The sequence below is a fragment of the Drosophila subpulchrella genome, unplaced genomic scaffold (genome assembly GCF_014743375.2).
Source record: "Drosophila subpulchrella strain 33 F10 #4 breed RU33 unplaced genomic scaffold, RU_Dsub_v1.1 Primary Assembly Seq2, whole genome shotgun sequence".
NCBI classification, from domain to species: Eukaryota; Metazoa; Arthropoda; class Insecta; order Diptera; family Drosophilidae; genus Drosophila; species Drosophila subpulchrella.
Genome location: NW_023665529.1, coordinates 58,062 through 84,349, shown reverse-complemented (window position 1 = coordinate 84,349; position 26,288 = coordinate 58,062). Strand labels below are relative to the sequence as shown.

The 26,288-nt window shown below is 43.4% G+C and overlaps 1 protein-coding gene across 4 annotated transcripts; it reads left to right on the top strand.

The window, feature by feature from the left end:
• The first annotated feature begins 1,639 nt into the window (after window positions 1-1,639).
• On the top strand, window positions 1,640-26,264 carry LOC119559282 (cadherin-86C). Of its 4 annotated transcripts, none has more exons than XM_037872353.1 (12): window positions 1,640-2,473; window positions 13,598-14,376; window positions 15,959-16,042; window positions 16,138-16,263; window positions 16,327-16,476; window positions 16,538-16,652; window positions 18,630-18,822; window positions 19,947-21,267; window positions 21,330-21,460; window positions 22,169-22,259; window positions 22,703-22,893; window positions 22,956-26,264. In XM_037872353.1, exons 2-12 carry the CDS (start codon window positions 13,600-13,602, stop codon window positions 25,570-25,572), a joined length of 5,796 nt encoding a protein of 1,931 aa, XP_037728281.1. In that variant the 5' UTR covers window positions 1,640-2,473; window positions 13,598-13,599; the 3' UTR covers window positions 25,573-26,264. The 4 variants fall into 4 exon arrangements, with proteins under 4 accessions (XP_037728281.1, XP_037728279.1, XP_037728283.1 ...); XM_037872351.1 differs by having other exon boundaries at window positions 21,312-21,460; XM_037872355.1 differs by lacking the exons at window positions 22,169-22,259; window positions 22,956-26,264.
• Window positions 26,265-26,288: the final 24 nt, after the last annotated feature.

The window sequence follows — 26,288 nt, the reverse complement described above, 5'->3', positions numbered from 1 at the left end:
TAATATGAGAAATGGGTTCAACATCTGCTCCGAGTTCTGGTCTTGGGTTTTGGGCCTGGGATTCGGTAAACTCGTTTAGGTTGCCGCCCTCATTGTGTTTTTCCTTTTTTTTTTGTATAGCTTTTTTTTCTTCATTTTTGGCCGTGTATAAATATCCTATAGACAGCAGACAGCGGCAATGGAAAAATATTTTAATGTACCTACGATAGGCTGCTCCGGCGCTCTGCCGGCTGCATAGATGCAGGTCACAAGATAAATAGCACAGAACACGATTACACATATTGAACAAGCTGAAAACATGATCGAATTACTGCAATTTCGTGTGTAGCATTTTCCGGGCCAACGCCGAGGAACCAACCCGAAAAACATTGGTTCTGTAAATGTTTTAATTTGTTCCGGGGGAGGAGATGGGAGGGGGCTCTCGGCCAAATTAATTAAACAGACGTACATAAGTCATTAATCGAAAACATGTCGGTTTTAAATATTAGCATAGTCACGGCTTGGTTTCTAGACAACCATTACAAACAATGACCTTTACAATATTTTCCTGTCGGCAAGAAACCCATATCCAAATTACTCATTTCAAAAGATTACAAAATAATAAATAAGACCGTTAAATCCACACCTTTATGTTTTCAAAATCTGTAAGGATATTAAATGTAACAAGTCATAAACATTTAAAAAATATAACGAAAACCTTAAGTATCAACTCGATATCTCTGACGAAACTTAAAATGTATCATAAAATGAACTATTATGTTCAAGATAAAAAGAAATCATTAAAGATTTAGATATACAAATCATTTATATTAGATGTTATTAAATCAAACCATTAAATCAACACCTTTAGGTGTTCAGAACGTAAAAATATTGCATGAAGACATCATAAACCTTTTGAACATAATTAAGTAAACCCTAAGGATCAATCCCTCACGAAATTTTAAATAGGATCATAAATTGAACTATTATGTTCAAGACAAAATAAGATCATTAAAGATTTAGATATAATACACTGTTTATTTTTAATAGACAAACTATTACTTTTCGTTTCAAACCGTCAATGTGCTTTAATTTTGCGCCTTAAAAATGGTAATAAAATCACCAAAATAAGCACCGATATATAACATGCTATAATGACTTCATGGCTTAATTCCGAGTGTTTTTAAGTCACGAAAAAAGCTACAAATTACCTATTGTATAAGCCGGGGCAAATTTGTGGCCAATACTCGTTGTTAAATAATTGAAAGAAACGCCATTTGCATGTGCGAACGCAACTGAACACAAGAGCTCCAGGATTAATTGCGGACTCGTCCGCTTCCGATAGTTCTCAGGCTTGTTTATTATTGGGAATATATCAAGGTTCATTCGAGTGGATGTGGTATGGATGTGGATCTGGCTATGATGTTGTTGTACCTACCGGCGAGCGAAACGGGTTTGCTGTGCTGCTCCCACAAAAACAAGAGTGGGTTTTGCTTTGCTTTTGGGTTTGTTGTCGAAAGAGAAAGACAGCGAGAGAGAGAGGGAGAGAGAAACCGGCTTTCTGCGGTCTTTCTGCGGAGAATTCTCCCCGTCAAGATAAGCTCCACTAGTCCAGCTCGGCACTCTTTCCGGACCATTGGCGGCGGCAGTAGCACTTTGTCGTCGGCGCGCTTTACAACAGACCCGGATCGGATCGGCTATACCTATAACCAACGATTAAATCGTGATCGCGATCGGAATTGGAATTGAAATCGGGATCGAGTCGAGTAAAGTCAAGCGGTGGTATAATTGCGGCAATTTAATGTGGACGGTGAACTGCTGACGCTGCTGTACATACTTTTCAGTTTTGCAACCGGAGACTCCACTTTAATCGAACAATCGGACAAAAGAACGTTTAGCAAATTCGCCAAGTTCCCGAAATAATCCATGCCAGTATCGAGTTACGCCAAGAATGGTTTCCTAGTAGTGACTGACAGGTCTGCCGTCCCGAGATCCCCATTAATTTTCGAACCGATCTGATCGACTTTGATCTAATCCGAAGGCAAGGTCGTTCGGGGTTCATTCGAGCGAAGCACCAAATTGGTCATCTGAGCAGCTTAGAAAACACGGATCATCGAGAGCAGCGGTTCGGTCTCAATTTTCGTTCGGTTTTTTTGCTTTTTTGCTTCACATATACGATTTATTGAAGACGTGCTGCTGGACGCGGAAGGATAGTTTGTGAGAGAAAACACAAGAAAAACGTTGAAAAATGTGCCTCTAAATTAGCCCCCAAATGTGCTGCAGCGATTTTAAGACATGGACTATTAATATTCAGTGCGGGTCCGAAAATGTCAATCACTTGATTACAGACGACAAACAAAATCAGTGAAGTGCTCGAATTCGGGTTGCATAAATAAGGCGACCACATGGAAAGTTGAAATTAAAAGTCAGACTGTGAAGATACGACGATTTTTTACTGGAGTTCACAACGCAGCTCTTTTTAACCGTTCAAAAGGTATAATTGAACTAGTTTGTATGTACATATTAAATCAACTGTGCGAGGGAGAAAATATATAAATCAAGTCTCTGCTAAATAATAAATAACAAATAATACAAAGGTTGAGGTAACAATAACTCTGCTTTGTTATATTATATTAGGTGATTTTTGAAAAATACAAAAAGGAGGTGCCAAAAAAATATACACCAAACAAAATAGTTGACCATATTATACAAGATAGCCTTTAAGTATCCTAAATAAATTGTTCAGAGATTTGGGTAATGATCTTAACTCTGAAACATCGTTTATAAATAGACTAATCATATTTCAACAGACCCCCCAAAATATCCCAATCTTTCGAACCTTTTTCCTGAAATCAATGATCTTGCTAGATGATTTCCCAGTAAACACCTATTTTGCATCTAAATTGGGGGATAATCCCCCATAAATACTCGAAACATGGAGCCATATGGTGAATCTAATCAAATGGTTTGCTCGGTCGGTCCATGTTGATGGATTACATAACGATGTACGTTGTACATTCATCTGTAAGCGACTGTTGCTGCAGGAACTAGCCAAGTCGGTAGAAATATATATAGATATCTGTATATATATCTGTAGCCACGCAAACACGATGGCTACCAGCCAACGCAAAAGCAAACAGAAACTCAAACTCGACTCAAACTGAAGCCCAAACTACATACCTGGGCACTTACCTGAGCGGCAAAAACAACATCGGAGCGACCTTGCCTGACCCACTTTACTCGGGGCAGTGCCAAAATTGACAGCTTTGCGGCATTTTAAAATTTATGCTGCAGAATTATCCATAATGGCTGTTTGGCTGTTTTTTTTTTATGTGCCGTACCGTGCGTGCCTGAGCATCGAAAATGTGCATTCGTGCCTCGTTTAGCAGTTGGTCCCGGTTCTCGAAAGTTAAACTTTTCCCGGCCATCGATCTGCCGCTTGCTTTCATTTATAAAAAATCAGACACGCCGCTGAGGGGTGCAGTCATACGGCCATATAGCCATAGAGTTATATGGCATATAGTCATTTAGTCAGCCTGTCAGATGGGTCGACGGTCTATGATTTATATTGTATTTTCTTACAAGCCGAGCGGAGTCGGGCATACATATTTATTAATTGGGGGGCAGGCTGTTGGCCTCTACTAAAACGCCAAATTAGACTACTGGAAAGCCATTCGATCGCTGCATCCCGATTAACAGTGCCCCGAGATGGAGACGGAGTCGGAGCCGCTTAAAGTTAATTACATCGCGTTCGTTGCCTCAGTCTTTCGATTGCTGCGAGGCAACGGGACGCACATCCACGTACTTTGGCTGGTCGTAATGGCGACTAGTTCTCGGCGGTTGCCCAACAGTCTGGAGTCGTTAAAGTGTCGTTCAACCGGGGTCTTAAAATCACAATTCGGAGACTGAATCCGAATCTGAAGCCTTTTGGCCAACCGACCCGACCGACCGACCGCATGCAGAATGAAGAACAATAACCGCGCGAAGGCACATAAAGACATTTATTTATGCTCGACGCCCACAATGTCGCCGCTGCAGTCTGGCCCACAGTCAGCAGTCAGCAGTCAACAGTCAACAGTCCGCTCGTACTCGTCTCGTACCGCTCTTGGCCTAAACACTCTTGGCCAACTCTCAGCGCGTCCCATTTGCCAAAGTGGAAATAAATTTTTGCTTTATTGAGGAGAGCAATTATGGCCTACAACGACGCGGCGATCCCTTACAACGGCTGCAAATAGATTTTCTGTTCTTCAAAACAGCCCTGGCCTCCGCTCCAATCCCAGTCCGAATCTTGGTTGCCTTGCACTGAACGAAAAGCGTTGTAAATTAGGGTTTAGGTCTGTTAAATTGATTTTTATGGCAGTTATTTAAGGGCCAATGATTAGATAAAGCACTCTTTTAAATTTTTTTTGTTTTTATAAAGATAATTTAATCTTATGAAAAATCAAAACTTAACTCATGATCTAATTATATTCTTTGTTTAAAGTAAATGCATAACTTAATCTTTATTAAATATTATTTTTTAGATTTTATTTTATATGATTATTAGCTTGTATGACATGTCAAAATAGCCAGTTAAGGTAAATAAATAAATATTCAGCATTTATTAAAAGGGTAAAATAATGCATAAATAACCTTCATTTTCCTAACTAAAAAATCTTATAAATGTATATACAGATATGTTATCAGCATCCTATAGTAGGATGCCATTAAACAGTAATATTCAAAATATTATAAAATAATTGTGAAGATAAATGATACATTTATCATATAGCATACACTAGCAATATATTAAGAGGTGTAGTCAATAGTGAGACTCAAGAAGTATTTATTTTATAATTTGCATAAGAGTCCCGAGCGATCCTTTATTCCGCCAAGTGTCGTAATGCCTCAGAGGCCCCTGGTCCGCCAGCCAGCCATCAGTCACAGTCTTTGTCTGGCCGTCTGCGAGGCTTCCTTCATCCGTTGACGGCTGGTAATCCAGACTGAGCAGACTGAACCGAAGGCTGGCCAACGGCAAAGGCGTTTTTACGTTCGTATGGGCATCCACTATATAGGACGTGCCAGTCGGCTGGGATCGGATCAGATCGGTTGGTTGGATGGATGGATGGCTGGGCTCCTACGGAGCGAGCCTGGCTGTTTCTGTTGATGCGGCTTTACTGCAATCCAAACAAGCATTAGAAGTCGGCGGGATGGGTATTTAAACCGCGCTGGCAATGCGAAAATAAATGTAAATCAACTGGGCAAAGAGTGCTAGTGCCGGAGTGCCAGGGCTTGAGTGCATTTTCTTATAAGAGTTCACATAAATTAAGCCAATTAATTTCGTGTCTGCCAGCGGCCCGTGGCTGGGTGCCGATAAAGTCGAGATTCAATTTGAGTACTCAACACGCTGGAGGATCGGATGGGGCGATGGGCGATCGCCGATCGCCGATCGCAGTGCCCCGGGTGGAATAGGAGACTCTGGGTCTTTGGAACTCGGGATCACTGTATCTCACTGTGGATCCCCGCTCTGGAACCAAAAGGCACAGCCATCTCCCTGTATCTGTCTTCGCTGTCAATCCCACGCACCATTTTATGACGCTGCTCGCTGGGATTGCTGTTATTGCATTCATTGGAGTCTTTTATTTACATTTTTATTTTATTTTCACTGCGTTTTGGTAGGGATTGTAGGATCGTAGGAACCGTGGCCCGAAAACAAAGCGGCAGCATGACGGATACAAAAATGTATAGTCGACAGGCGAGACGAACGAAAGGTTCGGGCGATGGAGGAAGGCGCGGGCGATGACGATGATGTTGGGGTTTCTTAATATCTATCAGACCCGATTCGAGATCCAAGACGTTGGCGTTGGCACCCCGACTAATCGAATAGTCTGTGGTCCAGCCCCCGTGGTCTGCGACTCTATGGATCCACATCCGACTAAAATCTGCAGCTGAATACGAGGGTATTGAGGGACCCAAACAAAACACTGTTTGTGCTCTTCATTTACAATCGACTGTGAACTGCAGGCCAGGTTTCTGTACAGAGTTTCTGAGTTTCTCAGTCACTAGCAGCCTATGAACCTCGTCTAGGCCGCAGTGCGTTCGTTGTTAATTATAGGAAAATGACTGAAACAAAGGCGAAAAAAAAACGCTGAAAGCCAACTGCTTGGAATTGTTGAGATGAAAGGAAAACATCATAGTCGGCCCCGACGATAATTAGAAAATCTGGGGAAACGGCCACAGTTCAACAAAAAAGTTTTCAGTCATCCATAACACGTACATATCTCTAATGTTGGTGATAAGTGCCAGTGTTATTATTCTCAATTAGGAACAATTTAAATGATGCCTTTACTAATTATGATCTATGTGCAGCAAATGTTCCAAAACTAACTCACATTTAAAATATATAAATTACTTCAAGACTTGCTTTACCGCATTTTAAAGCATGTTTGCTAAGAATTTACAAGCCACAAAGAAAATTCTTAGAAAGCACTTAGGTATTTGAGTCAACATTGATTTGCAGATAAGAAACCAGTTATAAGCTGAAAAGCCACCAAGCCTTGGATAGCTTTATAATTACTTTCACAGTTATCAGCATACAACATATCATATATCAGCTTAAGATTATAACTCCTATATCTTTTAAGATTGGTTTTATATTTCTTAAGGTTTTAAGAGCCCATCAATAAACCTTGCCCACAGGCGATTGAATAATCAGTGTTTGCCCAGCACTTTATGGGCCGCAATTAAAATACAGGAATAATATATTAAAAACGCTGCCGTTCTCAGACATGCAGTAGTTGTTATCCCTGTTGTTTCCATTTTGCTCAGCTATATTGCCTTTATGCGTATTTATTTTACCCAGCGAGGCGCACCCAGAAACACGCCCGCAGCTGCGGCAATAAAAACTTTATAGATGCAGATATGTACGTACACTGCAAAAATCGACTGCGAATACATGAATAAATGTACGTGAGTATGCTGACGAGCTGACAGACAGACAAAGGCCCAAAGACGGAAAGGAACGGCCGGCGGGTCTGGGTTCGGGTTCGGGCTTGGGCCCAGTCCCAGTCCCAGTCACAGTCACAGTTCCAGAGCCCAGACCACAGACCCAGCTAAGACCCAGCCCCAAACCCCATCGCCATCCCAATGCCCCACCCCCTGAAGTCCAAACAGGAAAGGATAGACGGGGCTTCTAGCTTGGTGAAGGACGGTCGACGGTCGCATGGGGGACACGAACGAACCACGAAATAAACGTTGATTACGAGTCTGCGCCGCTAGCTGCCTTCGCCGTCTGCTGGCGTTTGCACTGAGAAAAAATACTAGTAATTCAAGTACTTTATGAAAAGCGAACAGGATATGTTTTTGATCTTTTGGGGGACTTTACTTCCAGGTTGAAGATCTATTTTCTCTTTTTCAAATAAAAATACCTGACCCTCAAAGGCATTAAATTCAAGAAACATGTTTAACTTTGCAAACAAGCACTTGGGAATTATAATTAAACTTGGGGTTCTAAAGAAAGCTTGCTAAAATATGCTTGCTTGCTATTGATCTTTGCCATCATAATTTATTCGTTTCCTAAGAAATATCATCATCTGAGGTTCGTAACAGTCTACAGTTTCCTATTTAGTAGTCACTTTATATAGCTTATTTATAAAGACATAAAAATATTAAAACATTTAATACCTTGAAAGTGCTAGGTCGATTCATCCGATAGCAAAAATAGTTATTGGTCTGTAAATTCCCTAATAATCAAGATGCCAGTCCTTGAAAAAAGTTCCTAACCTAATAATCAATTTGTAAGTTTTTCCAATTCAACCTAGTTTTTCTCAGTGCAGCAGTTTGTTGCTGCCCGCTGTCTGGCTGCGAGCTCTATTGTCGTGAAGCAGATTAGTTTGCCATCAGGTTCAACTTTATTTGCAACACAAATTTTCATTCTACTTGTGTGCAGCCACGGCGCAGTCGCAGCCAGTTGCAGTGGCAGCCCAGCCCGAATCCAAAAACCGAGTCTCAGTCCGAGTTCGAATCCAAGCCAGGTCCAAAAAAAAGAGACAAAAGTGCACAGCTCACGAAGCTGCGTGCCGTGGAAGTTGCAGTTGGATTTTGAACCGGAGCCAGGCCAGCCCGAAAATTGAACAACGCCCAAAATCTTGTTTTGCTCCAGAGTGAACTCACGAGCTTTTGGCTCCGCCGCGCCTGCTTTGGAGTGGGGATACTATAGACAGCCTCTATATCTATACCATAGGCTATAGCCTGTAGACCGCAGCCTAGACTGGAGACTAGACCACAGACTTGGCCCAAAAGCAGGAAGGCATCTATCATGGGCTGCGGGTCGAAGTTTACATACCCTTCACTTGTGACACCACAAAATATGCGGTCTGCTAAAATTTCAGACAGCCCTGTCGATTGGCAACCTATAAAAACGAAACTGTTTCATAAAAAAGGGAAACCATAAAGTTGCCACTTTTCCATTTCTAGCTTCCGGTTTTGAATCAAAATTTTTGATGGTTCTTTTTATCGATGTCGATATCCTTTATGGAAATGGCTGACTATAAAGCGGACCTTAAATTAACAGGAAATAAAAATGGAAATGGAAAGCTATCCAGCTTGGATTCAGTTTCTTGCAGGAAAACTTAGGAACTAGATTATTAAGAAGACTTGTTATAGGAAAGGTTAAAGAAACAAGTCTTAAAGTAAAGGAATATTTTTATTTTATTTTATTAGTATCATAATGCTTCTTATATGTATAAAAAAACAACTATCTGAAATTAATTCCTAATAGGTCATATTATGGAGATGATGATGGTAATACAACCAAAAGCAATTGCTTAATTTTTTAACAACGCCACTAATTAGGTCATCAATTGAGAAATCAGGCCATAGAAGCAGGCACTATTGTTCCCAAGTGTTCCCCCATTTCAAAGGCATTTCTGAGCAGCACAAATTAAGCCATTTTGGGTGGTAATAAATTCAACTGACTCATACTCCTTTCTGCGGAGAAATGTGGTCTTGCCTGAATCCGCGGCGTTATGTGAACGATTGTTTAATCCTATATATAGACGGGTGGAGAAGTAACAAATAGCGTAGAGCTTGTAGCGAAACATCGAGGCGTTGGCCGCAGATCCAGCTCGAGATGGAGGCCCAATCCAGAGACTGGGCTAACTTCATTGCCAGTGGTAGCAAAGTTGGCCAGGCAGGCTGTCTGACTGCTCCGGCTGCTATATGGTATATGTGTTAAGAGAAATTCGGTCAAATGGCACAAATATTGTGTGTTACAATTGTTGCGCAACAGCAATAGCAACAGCAGCCGCAGCCGCAGCCGGGAACTGCGAAACTGGGAACTTGGTATTGGAATTGGTATAGGAACCGAACCGAGAGTGGAACTCAACTGGGCCTGGCCTCCGATATATACTCGTACTTGCAAATGAATGCATTATCGGGCAGCCAGGCCAGTCAGTCCCAGTCCCAGTCCAGTGTGCATATATAACACAGATTCATTATACTGCAGCCTTTCTAAGCCAAATGCGGGCAGCAGCCAGAAAATATTGCAACACGCTGGCGACCAAAAGCGAGGGTGTCGGGTGGCCATAGCCTCGCCTCCAAACTGCAAACTGCAAACTGCAAACTCTGTGCTCCATGTTCCAAGCTCCAAACTTCCAAGTCGGGCTGCCTGGGATCCGACTGACATAACTGGTCATTGGCTTGTGGCTAAGGACTCGGCGATGCCACTTAGATGCAGCTGCACAAACTGGAAATTGGCAAATACAGCTAGCACGAACGGCGGACAAGACGGCCAAGACGGTCGAGACGGCCAAGAAACCGGATTGCCAATAGCTCACCGCCGAGCTGAGCTGTTCGCAAAAAAGTCTGAGCTCGCAATTTAAGCAGCCGTCGTTCCGTTCGGTTCGGTTCGTTTCGGGCCAAAAGGAGCTGCTCTGCTCTGCACTGGGGGAAAATTCTGAAATAGGATTTGCTTATTAACATTCCATTGTTTCACCCTACCATCAGTCAAGGAATGACGCAAAAATATTTGAAATTCTCTATCCTCCTTATTAAAGTGTTTATCAATATAGAACTATAATTGGTTTCGACAATTTTGGATGATGATGATTTCAAATTAGTTTTAAAATACAAGACTTTCCCACAAGGTACAGATAAAAAGTATTGGAACTAAGACACTCATTTCTTATAAAAATAGTCAATTATACGTTACAAATAGAATAAGCCAACATATTGCCAATAATGGTATGGGCTTAAACATATTTTGGAATAAAAAAAATTACCGGGTTAGAAGAACTGTTCTTAAAGTGGATAAGCATTAAAAGTGTACCAATAATCCAGGACTGGGTTCATAGTTCGGTCAGTATTTATAAACAAAAAGATTAACCATTCACATCCCTCTATTATAAAATAAAAAGAACCGATAATGTCCAGATGATAAAGGAACTATAATTTAAATTGATAAACATATATAATATACAGCATTGTCTTGATAGTTTTGCCTATATGTTTAAAATAAGCGATTCTAAGAACAGGCCACAAAAATAAGTTAATCAAAATATTTGTATAATAAATTATTATTAATAATACGAGTATATGTTGTTGGACCAAGGGTGTGAAATATTTTTATATAGCAACCATATTGATTACCTTTTCAGTAACATTTTCTCCCAGTGCATCACCTCCGCTTCTGTGTGAGTGCTCTGGGTCTCTTGGCCAGTTCTGTAATTACGTGGAGCACACACGTGAACGCTAAGGGCCAACAAATGGTTTCAATCCCAGTCCCAGTCCCAGGATTTGGTCAATGATTTCGCCGCGGCTACTGTCTGCAGGCTCCGGTCGATTTTCCTGTAATCGAGCATCCAGAACGGACGTTTTTCTTTGTGTCCCGAGATTGCCACTGGATGTCGGTGTCCGAGCCCCTCAATTTGCTCAACTGCTGGGTGCTGGGCAGCCAGGCACCCTGGCACCCTGGCACTCCAATAAGTGCAAAAAAGAAGAATGAAAGACTCTACACTGTCATTTCAACACCGTTTAATGTCCGCTGTCATTTGTGTCAGCGTTACGCTCCGAGTTTTATCATCTTTCACGCTGTTTGTACTTACCAATTTGAGCAATTTGGGCTAAGAAAACGAAAGCCGTCGCGATCTATTTCTCGATTTCCTTCGCTGGCTGCTGTCTTTTCATCTCCACCTAAGTACCTGGTATAGAAAAAAAAGCGAGAACAAGCACATTCCCTAGGGTTTATGGAATTTTCATTAGAATAACGAGTTTTAAGTGCCGGACAAGAGCAGCAGCGGCAGCAGCAGCAAGTAGACCAGAAACGACCGCGATACGTTTTGAAAGAGTCTCGGAGAAATGCGTCTAAAGTACCGCTTCTAATTGTCGCACATGATTAAACGTAATAAAATTTTTTCGCGTTTAGACAGACGAGACGTGACCGCTTGAATGACCGCGTTACCAATTCAAGAACTTGGCTTGCGATGATGACGATGAACGATATGATATGACGGCTCGAGAACGAAACTTTAGCCCAATTATCTTCTATACATGGGGAGGTTCTTTCGGCACATACTCATGTACAGACAATCCAACCCATCCACATAATCCCACTCCACTCTCTCTGAATCGGATGAATCGACTTTTTATCTGGGGTCTCTTAATTGCGACAAGTTACATAAAGGTCATCACAGCTTTATGGTTATTTGCTGCTGGTTTTTTTTTTACGAGTTGATAACGATCTTTCAACTGCAGTATAATTTAGCCCAAACAAAACGAAAGTTATTAAGTTGTCATATTAGTTTTAATTTGCTGAGAGACCCTATACATTTTGAAGATCGTGAGTTAAGTTTATTTCAGCACATTGTCAAGCTGTTGAAGAAGTTTTAATTGGTGTGGAAATATTTATAACTAATTTGGGAAATTATGATTTGGACCTCCATTTTTAATGATAGGTGAGAAAGTAATGCCCTTTAAAAAATGTTGGAAAGTGAGCTAATTCAAAAAGGTCATTATATGAGTTGGAAAGCCTTTTCATGAATCGATTTATGGTCTCCATTCTTTCTGCGAAACAAAAGTAATTTGGACAGCCATAACCTTTTCAAGTGTTAAGTTCATAATTTATGCCCATTTCAACATATTGCCAAAACGCTTTCGGCCCGCTCATTTCTCTTGCTCAAATACATATATGGCACGAAAAAAAAACACAAGTACAAGCGGCGGAAAAACATTGACCAACTGGTCTTAATCGTTGTGAAAAGTCGCTGCTCAGAGCGATTGCATAAAGGCCTGAGTATTTTGTTAATTAATAATATTACAACTCGGCCGGCTGTTTGAGCATTTTGTTCACAGAGTGCCAAAAACAGAGTGGGGAGTGCGACAAATAAGCAGTCGAAGATCTCTTAATTGCATTATTTATCAGCCAGCCTCCGCTGCTCACTGCGGTTAAGTCGTACAAATTGGCCTCTTCTGTTGGTCATGGCTATGGCTTAAGGAAAAATGAAAGTGCAGCAGTATTAATTATGAAATCTAATTCGGTTTTGTAGCGCTGCCCAGTCCGCCCCGAACGGAAAATGAAAGTTGGTCATTCAGCCGTCTCGTGAACCGGACGCCAACTTAAAAACCTTAATACATAGTTCACACTTGCACACCCCAAGCTATCCGATCCGATCCAACTGCAGTCCAGTCCCGACTTTGGGCTTGGATTCGTCTTGGCCCACAAAAGTTATGCATTTGAACGATGATTCGACGTGGTTTTAGGCCGTGGTCAACGCGTTGCACAACCACTCTTGTTTCCACAAGTCAACCTTTTGAAAATCCATAGATGTAGATCAGATGCCCCGATACCATTTAATCGATCAGTGATGATGCATTACAAGTCTTTCTTTAAATTGGCCCTCCAATTGAATTGCCTTTAAGCCCCGAATTAACACTATCCATTCGATACGCAATGCGTTGTAATTAAATTTAACAAGGTTACCGTTTTCGGTGTCAAGAAAATTCCGATTTGGGGTTTTCCCGGGGTCTTACATAAAATTTCATAATTGATTTGGCGCTCTTGATCAAATTACCTATTACAGTTTTAAAAGAAATTATGGTATATTTTATGCTACATTTTGTGACATTTTAAAACAAAAATGTTAAATAGATCGTCAACCCAATAACATATCTTACTTGTACAATAATAATTTTACACGTTCATTTTGTACTATTTAATAATTAACATAGCTATAAGACTTACAAAATTAGTGCTCAGTTATAAATATTGTAGAAAATATTTACTAGTCAGTTATACAAGTAAGCGTGCACAATTATTGATATTATTATTACTATTATTGATAGAAAGCTATTGTAGCTTTAATTGGTATATTTTAAAACTTTCATCTATTTGAAAAGAAATAGTTTGGTTTTTTAACATATTGAACTATAATATGTTACATTTCTTGATTAGTTTTTTACCACATTGACATAATTTCGAAGAAGAGAATATGCTGTTTGATTAAGCGAAACAATCTCTAAATTTAAGCCTTAACTTCTTTTCTATATTTGGATATTTTTGGTACCGATGAATGAGCTGTAAGAGCTCCTTTGCTTTTTCCAAATACTAAGCCCCTTCTTTTTTGGCATCCCCCACTGATTACAGAAATGGCTTCCACAAGTAGCAGTCAGCCGGAGAAGAACCGATCACATGTCCCGCTTTGCCGCCTGGGAACGGAGCCGATCAGTGGGACGAGTGCCGCTGAGGAGCCCAGTGGGCAGAGGGAATGCTACTACTACACCCCAGCTACCTCCCCGCACCACCATCTCTACAGCCACCACCACAATCGTCTGAAGCAGCACCACCGGCACCACCATCATCATCATCATCATCATCATCATGATCATCGGCATCAGCATCAGCATCATCGGAACCAGCAGATCCAGCACCACTGGCCATCGCGACTGGGTCCGATTGGTCCCTGGCTGGGCGCAATGACCGCCTATCGACTGCTGACAATCAGCCTCCTAATTGGCATTCTGTGTCCACATCACGTCCAGGGAGCGGACCCCAAGTTCGATCCGACCACGCGCATGCGCCTGGTTCTGGTGCCGGCGGACGCACAGGTCAACTCGGTAATCTACAGGTTGCGTGCCACCGACGAGGAGTTCGACTATCCGCTGACCTTCGAGTTCGTGGGCGATGCCAGCGCCTCCACCGTCAAGGTGGAATCGCTACCCTGCACCAAGTACAATTCGGTGTGCCAGGCGAATATCGTACTCCAGCGGCGATTGGAGCCGGGCAGGTACTATGACTTCCAGGTATCGGTGAAGGACACCAAGGGCGGAATGACCACGCAGCTCTGCTCAATTACGGCCACCAATTTCACCACGCCGCACGACCTCATCTTCCCGCACAAGCCCGGCATCATAATGATACCCGAGGTGAGAACACTGCCCATGCCCATCCACATGTGCCCACGGTCAGAACGTTTCAATTACCAATTACAAGTAACGCCCGTGCAGACATCCGTCGAGGGGAGCCCATGGGCACTTGGAAAAAGTTCTAACGTCCATCTATAGGAGGTAGAAAAAGTGGAGAGCAAGTGGATATCGGTGTTCATTTGTTAGGAATACTTAAAGATCTCGTTTTAATATTTCATTACTATTCTTCATAGAAAAATCATTATAAATACAATTACTGTAGGACTTGGAAAAAGTTACAATAGGAATCTAGGATGAAGAAAAACTCTTGTTTGTTCTAGAACTTTAGGTTTTATAGTTATACCCGTTACTCGTAGAGTAAAAGGGTATACTAGATTCGTCGGAAAGTATGTAACAGGCAGAAGGAAGCGTTTCCGACCCCATAAAGTATATATATTCTTGATCAGGATCACTAGCCGAGTCGATCTAGCCATGTCCGTCTGTCCGTCTGTCCGTCTGTCCGTCTGTCCGTCTGTCCGTCTGTCCGTCTGTCCGTCTGTCCGTCTGTCTGTCCGGATGAACGCTGAGATCTTGGAAACTATGAGAGCTAGGCTATTGAGATTTGGCGTGCAGATTCCTGAGCTTCTTACGCAGCGCAAGTTTGTTTCAGTAGAGTGCCACGCCCACTTTTACGCCCACAAACCGCCCAAAACTGTTGCTCCTACAGTTTTGATGCTAGAATAAAAATTTTAACTGAAATGTATTGTTCTCATCAATACCTATCGATTGACTTAAAAAAAAGTTTGCCACGCCCACTTTATCGCCCACAAACCGCCCCCAAACTTCAAAAAATCGTAAATATGAACGTGGATATCTCGGAAACTATCAAAGATATAGAATCAGGATTTCAGATTTAGATTCCGAACCTTTGTACGCAGCGCAATTTTGATACGCGAGTATGCCACGCCCACTCTAACGCCCACAAACCGCCCAAGCCTGTGGCGCCCACAATTTTCATGCTAGATATAAAATTTTAACTGAACTGTATCGGTCTCGTCAATACCTATCGATTGACCAAAAAAAAAATTTTCCACGCCCACCCTAACGCCCATAACGCTTAAATCTGTCTACCGCCGGTAGGTGGCGCATTTCAGTCTTGCTTTGCTGCTTGCTTATTTCCATTTCCCTTTGGTCCCTTTAGCTGAGTAACGGGTATCTGATAGTCGAGGCACTCGACTATAGCGTTCTTTCTTGTTTTATGTTAGAAATAATAATATGATAGATCTTAACTTAATGATCAAAGGAATATTTCTAAAAAACCATACAAATTTATCAAAGAATAAGAACCTTTATAATTTAACACTATTACTAGACACTTTTTGTCCCAGTGTAACCACTTTAATGAAGCAGTAATCAGATAAGCCATTAGAAGCACGTCTCCCAATGGGAAGATGCTATTCGTTTTTCATAAGCGATCCTCGTACACGATAATCATTGTTATGGTGCAAAATTACAAGCGGATTCGGACAGGGTCAAATGTGTAATTTACTCGACCGAAATATCATCAAAAGTTATAAGCCTCAACCCCGATTTATCTTTAAAGGATGCTAAACGCGGCACGGAATTGGATTATGTAATTGCCCGCAAGAATCCGCTGTTTCAGAAACCAGTCTACCTCGAGTTATGGGTAAGTGGAAAAGGAGATGACGATGGAGTTGGAGTTGGAGACCCCTACTAACCCAACGGATCTTATGATTTATGGATCGTACTTTTCGCCAACAGGGTTCTCCGCTGTTTGCCATAAGACAAAAAATCGTATCTTCCGAGACCACAGAGGGAACCGTTTTCCTCCTGGGTCCACTGGACTTTGAGAAGCAAGCCATGTACCACCTAACGATACTAGCCAATGTGAGTAATGAATTTTAAGTATTTATAAAAGATATAATTAGTAATATTATGTAATGACCGCAGGATGCCTATGCTGAGCCTGGTCAGGATAGTCGCAATATAGCGGGAATGGAGATAGTGGTTATCGTCCAGGATGTTCAGGACCAGCCACCAGTATTCACATCTGCTCCCCCAGTCACCAAACTGCCACCGGGAATACTGCCAGGCGATAAGGTAAAGCTATACCCCTTCTATATCTTATAAATATTTAATATTCTATACATATGACTTACAGATATTACAAGTTCATGCTGAGGATGGCGACAAGGGCAATCCCCGGGAGGTTCGCTATGGATTGGTCTCCGAGAACAATCCGTTCACCTCGTTCTTCGACATCAACGAAACAAGCGGTAAGTAAAAGATCTATTACCATGCGGAAGTATACTTAATTTCCAAGGCTGGAACATTTATCACGGAGATAACACACTTTAATTCCTCTGGCCAAGGGGTGCACATCGCACTAAGAATGCTTATATAATAGTTACTCTCGCCATCGTCCACTGTAATAAAATAAGATAACATCTTCATGGGACACTGATAGTGCATAGATAGTGGAAATTTTCAACTTTCTGCGGGCTGAGATGCATCGCGATGCAGATTCCCATAGAGATGTGATGTGGTGGGGCCCAAGAGCTTTTGCAAATATAGTCGCAGGAAGCAAGAAAAATGGTCTGCGCATGGGCAGCGGACTTAAAAATATTGACCACAAGTAAAGCAAGCAAAATAAATTGGACGAAAATCAGAGACCACAGGTAACAGCAACAGCAACAACAACAACAACGACAGCAAGGCGAGGAATAAGCCGCAGAACAACGTCAGGTAACCGATATTAACATAACTACCAGGTGGTGCAGAGGTGCAGTGGTGCAGCGGTGGTTCGGGAGGGAGTCGTCGAGTCAGGCAACCCGCTTTGTCGTCAGACTCGTTAGATAGAAACCCATCTTCGCCCCGCCTCCGGGGCCTCCAGGCCCCCCGAATCGGGAATCGCGATTCCAGCCAACTTCCTCCGACGTCAGCGGCAATACCCGTTCGTTGCGGCCAAGTTCTGTGCCGCAATTTGGCCCAAACCACCACAAGAGACTTCCTTGTTTCGTGCTAGTCTCGTCTCGTTGGCAGTAGCACTTTGATGACTTTGGCTATAAGGCCAAGAAGCTCTCCCCCTCTCGAATATAATGGCCAGGCTGGCTGTCTTCGAGGTACCCCCAGCTCCTCCTCCCCCCACTCAACCCACAATTTCTTTTTAGCCATGTGCAGTGGGAAGCGCTTTGGCGAACGGCCTTTCAGAGGCCTGCCTGCCTGCCTGCCATGAAGATTCACAGTTTACTGGCTCTTCCAAATGAATTTCAAATTGGTATCCCTTTGGGGCAAAACAATTAACAGCCTTCTGCTCGATATTCCCACTGGCCGGGTTTATTAAGAGTGTAGTACCTATTTTTAGGCGGGCAGACACGAAATAATTATCTAACGGCCATAACGCATAAATATATATTATTTATTTGTCCTCCAGTCTTATTAGTTATTCAAATTGTTGGTGGCAAGGTTAATAAGCCAGTTCCAGACCTTGAGAATCTTGGATAATCCGCCGAAAGTCTATGGGTGGGAAACTTTTCTTTCAGGCTGCACAGAATCTTTGCATATTAAACAACGAAACGACCACCGGGAAAAAGTACAAGGCGACTGTAAGAAAAAAGCGTTCAATAAAAAATTGGAAAAAACATAATCAACGTGAACTGAACTTGGCGTGGGAACTACTGACTTTCTGCACCATTTATCAGATTTACTGATGACGGCTGGGTGAAAGAAAAAAACGTTTATGGTGCCACAGACAGAATCTAAGCATTTACAGCTGCCTGGAGCTTTGAGTTTTTTCAGTACGCAAATCATCCCGGAAAAAATGTAAAACTAAAAAAAAGGGTTTAAAAAGTGCATTTCCCATAGTTGACCTTCATAATTACCTTTTTGATGTGAATGATGGGTCTTTTCTGATAAAGTTATAGCTACCGTTTAGGAATACCACTGTATAAAACAGATAACAGATTTAGTTATTTGACGAAATAGTGCATTATATAATTTGCTAATTACTCTATAACAGATTTTTGCCCAAGTTTAATTTCTATAGGTTACATTAGTCAGTTTTTGTGTGATACGTAGAATTATTTCACTTCGGATGCCCAAAAATGGAGATAGACTGTTCTCTGATTATAATGGTAATATAAAAAATCGTTATATAGTAATTGAAATGTGTTAGGAATTGCATTCTTATTAACCTCTACAACCCGTAAACGACGTCTTGAATTAATCAATGCTTCGCTTTATTTGGATTGCAGGTGAGATCTTCCTGATGCGACCCCTCGAGGACATTGCCTTCATCACGCATGTGGGTGATCCGGTGCTGCTCACCGTAATTGCGGAAGAGGTTAAGGTGGGTCGTGACGAGCCGCCCGCACTGGCCTCCACGGTCCAATTGGCGTTCTTTCTGCCCGATCGCACCAATTCGCCGCCGTACTTCGAGAACGATCAGTAAGTACCAGCAGGTTCCCATCGCAGCAGCCGGGGGGTATTAAAAAAAAAAACAGACTTTGGGGAAGTGGGGACTGAAGGGCAAACCTGCTTAACCACTATAGATCCCGGGTCCCTGTTCCCTGTTCCCTCCGAGTGCAATTTGGAGAAGTAGGAGTGATGTTGCTTATCCAAAAAACAAAACCCAAAACAAAAAAGACACCACAGAGCTGCGACCAACACAAACAACAAATTTTAGCCGCGTCCATTAGCATAAAGTCCTAAAATTCTTGGCATAGGCAACCACGATGACGGCGACAAGGCGACGACTTAGAAGACGACCAAGTCGAAGACGAGGACTATAAACTCTTCTGCTGAAATCAGCGACTGCAGCATCCATTTATGCGCACTAACTTTGAACTCAAGTCCGTCCCAGCCGAATTCCCGACAAACTGGAAACAGCCAACTGCAAGTCCAGCTGCAGTCGCAAAAAAAGCGATCTTGAATGAGGAATAGTCTTCAAACTGAGGAGAAGCCATAGATCATAAAATGATTTCCGAACTTTTCGACTTAAAGATTACATTTTTAATGAACCCTTTTGATGTTTATTATCTTCTTGATATAGGGAATATGTTATAAGACGGATTTGTTAGATATTTGCTAACTTTGGACAAGAAGAAAGTCATTGTAAGGTGCCTTGACAAAAAAATGTTGTCTAAATTATTTAAAAAAACTAAAATATTCACAGTCAATATTTTAGAAAATCTAACAAATCTATCCTTATAACGCTAAAAACCTCTAATATTATATATATTTCAGAAGGAATATCTTCAATAAGACATAAGAATATGCTTATTGCCTAGAAAGTTAGCCATTAAGTTCCCAAAAAACCCTAAGGCCGCTAAAAACCCCGAAGATTATATACCTTAGAAGGAATATCTTTAATCAGTTATAGTCTTAGCTTACTGCCTAGCAAGTTTGCCATTAAATTCCCCAAAAAATAACAGACAGATTGACCAATTTTTTTGACGACTGTAGAGGTAGCTTGTCGCACGCCTTTACAACAGTGTACAGGCGTTCACGAAGTTCTTTCCCCATGCTAATCTCTGGCTCACGACTTTCCTCCGCTCCTCCCCCTCCCGCAGCTACGTCTCGAGGGTGGACGAGAACGCCCCCCAAGGCACCGCACTGACGTTCGTTGATCCCTACGTGCCGCGGGTCTACGACGATGATACGGGCAAGAACGGCGTCTTCTCGCTGACGCTGCTCAACAACAACGGCACGTTCGAGATTAGCCCAAATGTGGCGGAACGGAGTGCGGGATTCCTGATCCGGGTGCGGGACAACTCCATGCTGGACTACGAGCAGCGGCACTCGGTGCAGTTCCAGGTACTGGCCCAGGAACTAGGGCCAGCCACCAATCTCTCCGCGCTGGTCAACGTTACGGTGTACATTAACGATGTGAACGATAATGCTCCGGTTTTCGAGCAGCCCGCCTATACGGTGGAACTGCCGGAGAACATGACGGCGGGCACTAAGGTGGTCCAAGTCCTGGCCACCGATCCGGATTCCGGTTTGGGTGGCAAGGTGCGATACACAGCCATTCTGGGCTATCTGAATACCTCCCTGAATCTGGATGCGGAGACGGGGCTGATCACGGTCTCCACCAACAAACACGGCTTTGATCGAGAAGTCATGCCCGAATACCATCTCTACGTGGAGGCCAGGGACATGGACGGCGAGGGGAATCGGGCTCAGGTGCCATTAATACTTAAGCTAATCGATGTCAACGACGAAACGCCCATTTTCGACAAGGATCTTTACGAGTTTATACTCACACACGACTTGATGGGCTTCACCACCAGCGCAGTGATCCATGCGGAGGATAAGGACGCCACTGCTCCGAATAATGAGGTGCGCTACGAGATCATCAATGGCAACTACGACAATCAGTTTGTCTTGGACAAGGTGACCGGTGAGCTGACGGTCAGGGAGAAGATCAACCTGCGAGCCAAGAAGAATGCCAAGACAAGAAGGCGTCGACAGACGGCGGGATCTGAGGATGAGGATACCGACATATTCATCCTGACAGCCAGAGCCTACGATCTGGGTGTTCCGGTGCGCTTCTCCACCACCACCATTCGAATTTATCCTCCAGAAAGCCGCAAACGCACTGTGAAGTTTGTGGTGCCGGGACACAATCCGGACAAGGCCAAAACCGAGGAGACACTTTCGGCCCTCTCCGGTGGCAAGGTGTACATCCACAATATTCGGCCTCTGCGTCCGGATGAGCCAGGTGCCAAGGACATAGCAGCTGGGAATCCGGGCATCAAGGAGCGCAGTGTGGTGACGGCCACCGTGATTTATGACAGCTCCTCGGTGGTGGACATATCGGAGATTCAGCAGAGATTGTCCCAGCACAACAACTCCTATGCCATCATGCCGACGGACTCCTCGCGCACAGACGTAAGTAAATCCTTGGGGACGCAATGCTTCATTGCCTTTAATAGACCCTAACTCCCTTGCAGACCCAGTACAAGGCCGAGAACAAGGTGCTCTTCTGGCTGCTCATCCTGCTGGCCACCCTGGTGGCCCTGACCATCCTCATCCTGCTGCTCTGCTGCATCTGCTCCTGGTGTCCCCTGTACGGGGCGGCGACGTAAGTAGAAGAACATAATATATAAATTAGATGGGTGGATTACGTGGTTATAACAAAATTCCTTAAAAAAAGTTTTATCTTTGCAAAAATCGGAGTAGCATTCGCTTAGTTGATGTTGGCCTAGTGTACATAATTGTCCAGATTTTTAAATCAAGCATATTAATATTATTCCCACCTATCAAATCTTTATAACTGGCCTCTGTTGACTCTGTCGCTTAGTCGCAGTGATTAAAGCTAAGATGGAAATTGTGTAATTGTAAATACTGCACATTTGGAGTGTATAAAAGCTCGTTACGAATGCACATTTAAAAAGCCTTACAGTTTAATGGTTGCAATAATATTTATTAAAAGCTGACTTTCGAATGCTAAATTGGTCATGGGTGAGCCGAACTGCAAAAGTTAAACTGGCATACATAGCCTACCCATATGCAAAGTGGTCAAATATTTACGATGCCCAATAAATATTTGAAGCTGTAAACACGCAGTTGCATTTTGTAAATTGTAAATGCCGGCTTGAGTTGATTAACTGAGTCAAATGGGACTTAAACTAACCAACGACTATGTATGTACTCAGTCAAAATCCAAAACCGATTGCCTAAGATCAACTGGTGAACAAGTATTTTTAACATTTATGGGATAATTTACATATAATCAACAACACATCACAACCATTCTATCTATGTATAATCTTTTATTTTTCTCTTGTAGCAAAAGAATAGTTAATATCAGTAGAACTGAAGACGATGTGCATCTAGTGCATAGGGAAATGGCAAATGGAAAACAAACAAAATCTGTTCAGGTAGATTTTGAACTTTTTCGAATTCAATTGTAGTCGTAAACGTAATGCAAACGCACTTACCAAAATTTCAAATTGCAAAAGCTATCAATTTTAAGTTTTTCATTTTTGATTTCCTTATCGACTACGAAATTTTTTCACTTTGCACAAAAAAACGATGGATATGGAAGTCTATCAAACACGTTTAATCTAACCTAAGAACTCATTTCAAGAAGCAGTTATAATCTATGTTCCATGTACTATGATCTATGTTCAATTAAAAAAGTTTTGATATATCTACTTCATTTCTAAATTAATAATTATTCTTTTCAAGAAATAACTGCTTAGTGAAAAGTTCTCTTGATTCTTTGCTTCATATGCATTATTAATAACCTTAGAAATACAGTGCTTTTTAGGGCTAGCAAAAATCCTTAAAAACTAAAACTGAATCCCTGACCATCTTGCAGGTCGCAGAGTGGATGGGAAGACGCGATGCCTGGTCGGCGGAGAAACCTCCAGATACCCGAACGAAGCCCACCCGCTGGGAGTTCCACGATGGACGTGAGCAGCTTGACGAAGACGTAGGAAGGGCCCAGGACATCGGCGATGGACGTCACATCCAATCCGCCGAGGAGCAGCAGCGACGAGTTCGCATTAAGTATGGTTATAACCTGAAATTAAAACCAAACATTAGCTAAGCTTTCATTTCTAAACTTTCAGAAATAACCGCACAGCCAAAGACGATCTTCATCTTAATTTCCATAACTCTAGGACTAATCTGATCAACGACCGCGACGTATACATGGAGGATGTGATTGAGACCCGGGATCTGGCGGAGGACAGGGAGCACATAACTAGGACTCGGGTCAACCGGCAGGAGTACGCCCGGAGGAAGCAGTACGACTCGGAGGTGCGCCACATAGACGATGATTCCATGCGGAGGCACGAGATTGACCGAGGAAGTGACATTGACTTCAACACGGCCCACAACAGTCTCAAGAGCAAACGGGAGCTGTTCATCAAGGACGGCAATGTGGAGATCCTTCAGCTGATGACCCGGGATAAGACCAGGGATGGCTTAAATCTAGACGATGACAATATCTACGTGAATGTCCCAGTGAAACCAGCGGGTAATCTCTCCCATCCGCAGCTCCTAATGGTGGACAATTCGGGCAAAGAGATCCTGATGCGCAGATTTATCGAAGAGCAGCCGGATGGCAAGCAGATCATCAGAGAGCACTATCAGATTGTCCCAGGCGCCACATACATTCAGTCCATGCCCAATGAAGTACAGCAGGGATCGACATTGAAAGGAGACACCTTTCCATTGGGAAAATCGGGACCAAATAGCATAGTTTACTCGCAACTGGAACCGGAGGTTAAGGTAATACATACGCAGCCGGTGGAGGCAGGCGAAGGCGTCTCCTTGGAGCAGCAGATGCAGCCGGCGGTATCCAATCAGTCCCTCACTCACGAGCTGGAGAACTCACTAAAACAGCAGAACGCCCTGCTGCGGCAGATTCTTCTGGAGAAAGAGAAGCTAGAGAATGCGTACACCCAGCACGAGGTGGCTTTGGAAACGCAGAGTCTTCCCGGCCAGTCGATGGCCATAGGAACTCAGACGGATTGCGATGCTGGCACTCAGACAGAGGGACCGGATGCCGCCTTGGATCCAGAGATCACCCAGGCGAAACCCTCCCGTCGGAGAGCACGCAGCGAGAACGACGAGTCCATGTCGGAGGATGGATATGAGTACGTTCGCTTCAATCCACCAAATAGTCCCGAGGGCGTCTACTGGATCAAGCGGAGGAGGACGAAGAAACGACCTAGGCAACCTCGCAAGAGAATCGTAATGGTGGAGGAGGTCAAGCGCAAGATCCGTACGCCCATCAAGGAGGAGGAGGAGGTCCAGGAGAGGAAGAGGCGAGTGCCGCCCAAGAAACCCCTGAGGGAGACCAAAACGAGTATCCTGCGCAAGCAGTTGAGCGACGAAAGCCGCAAGGATCAATCCCGAAACGGGGAAAGTCAAACAGCCAGCAATCGCCACAGATCAGATCGCGAGCTGGTCATGGAAATAACCGATTCCATGGACGAACTGGCCAGTCCGGGATCGCACAGCATCCGCAAGATCCAGGTGGAGAAGTACTACAAGCACTCAGATGCTGACTTCGATGAGGACGACACGGAGTACTCAATCGATTCGGATGGGGATGAGATCGTGATCAGAACCAATTACCCCAGTCGACAGCAGGAGAACGATAGGTACCGCAGGGAGGACAAGATCTATGCGGAGCCAGAGGAGCTAGCGGGACACAAAAGAGCTCCTAGGAAGCCCTCTCCCACGGACTCCCAGCCAGAAGCCATGCCGCGTCTATCCAGACGCGATAGTTCCAAAAGGAACTCCTCCCGAAAGCAAACCTCCTCGGAACCCCCACACAACCGAGTGTCCATCTCCAAGTACGAGTCCACCGTTACGGAGAATGGCAGGAAGCTTATGTCCACCTCCACGGAAATAGTTGGATCCAAGAGATCCCTAACCGATCGAAGTTATCAAAGCGAAACGGAGTTGGCGGGCCTGGAGCCGGAGGAAAGAAATGTGCCCAAGTACATGGAGTGGTACTACAACAAGAAGAAGTCCTCCGTCAGTGGACGCACCTCCACGGAGTCGTCCAAGTCGCAGCCATCGAGCAAAAAGAAGGTGGGTGCTGCGGAGAAGCGGGTCTCCAAGACCAGAATCACAGTCCATCCCAAGGACGTGGAGGATGATGAGGACCCTGGTGGGCGTTACAAGCCGGAGCCAGCGCCCAGGAAATCCCCACCGAAGGGCAGTCGAATGCTGAAGGAGGACCGAGCTCTCAACAAGCAGCACAAACCAAAAATCGAGACTGACACGAATCACCCACTGCTCCAGCACTCGGAGCACCGCTTCGAAAGGGAGAACGCCCTGGAGGTTCCTGCCGCACCCACCAAGCTGCCCCACTACATGTATCCCGAGACGCCGCCACATGCAGCTGCCATTAGTAAGGAATCCAGTAAGTCCACTAAGGAACCGAGGCCCAAGCCCAAGCCATCACCCATCCGGGAGAACGAAGTCAAGGTGTCCAACTCGAAGATCTACGTGGAGCAACGGGGAGCGGGTAATCCCACACAGAAGCAGCTGAATGCCTCGACCCTGGAGGATGATCACGACTCCGGAATAGCCATGAACTCGCTGCTCAATAGCCTAGGACGACGAAATCCCATTGCCGAGAAAAAGAGCGTCTTCTCCATCGCCTACGACGATGTCAGCCGGGTAAAGAAGATCAACTCGGGGGGCGAGTCGCCGCAGTACTCGTAGGACGATCCGATCCATTCCAAACCCTACAAAAGGAACAATCATATGTGATAGCCTCAAAGGCTCCCTACCTGCGAATCATCGAACCAACACTATCTGCAATACTGTATAATATACACCAAAAGCCAGCATATGTTATCCCCCATATTCGTAGTCTACGGGATGTTGAGAAATTTTCAACTCGTTTCCGTGCACCGAAAATACTTGTACGTTAGGATCCGGATCGGTTAGCCGCTTTCATTTTACTCATAAGCCGACAGATGTAGTTCAAAGTTTTATATTTAACGTTATACCTTATAGTGTGGTTCGGTCGAGAGAGATTACTTCTCTAATCTTCGAGGCATTTGGCACACGATCTATTCGGTGACCATGCCCCGCCAACGTATTCAACTCTATCCTATATGCATAATATATACTCGACTATGTATGACCAAAATTGTTAAGAATATTTATATGGATAATGTTTAATGGATCTTTGTACATACATACATTTGTAGTTATAACCCACAAGTCATTACCAAGTGCTTTCCTAACAGAAACTTGTGCAAATGTGTATGTACATAAGCTAATGTATATTATGCAGTCGGATAAACAGATGCCTGCCATATTGAAAACACTTGCAAATATAATCTAATAAACCAGAAGCAAGTTTTTGTAAATACTTTAAATATAAGCTTATGCAAATAAATCAAATTAATCCCAAAATAGTCGTTTTATTA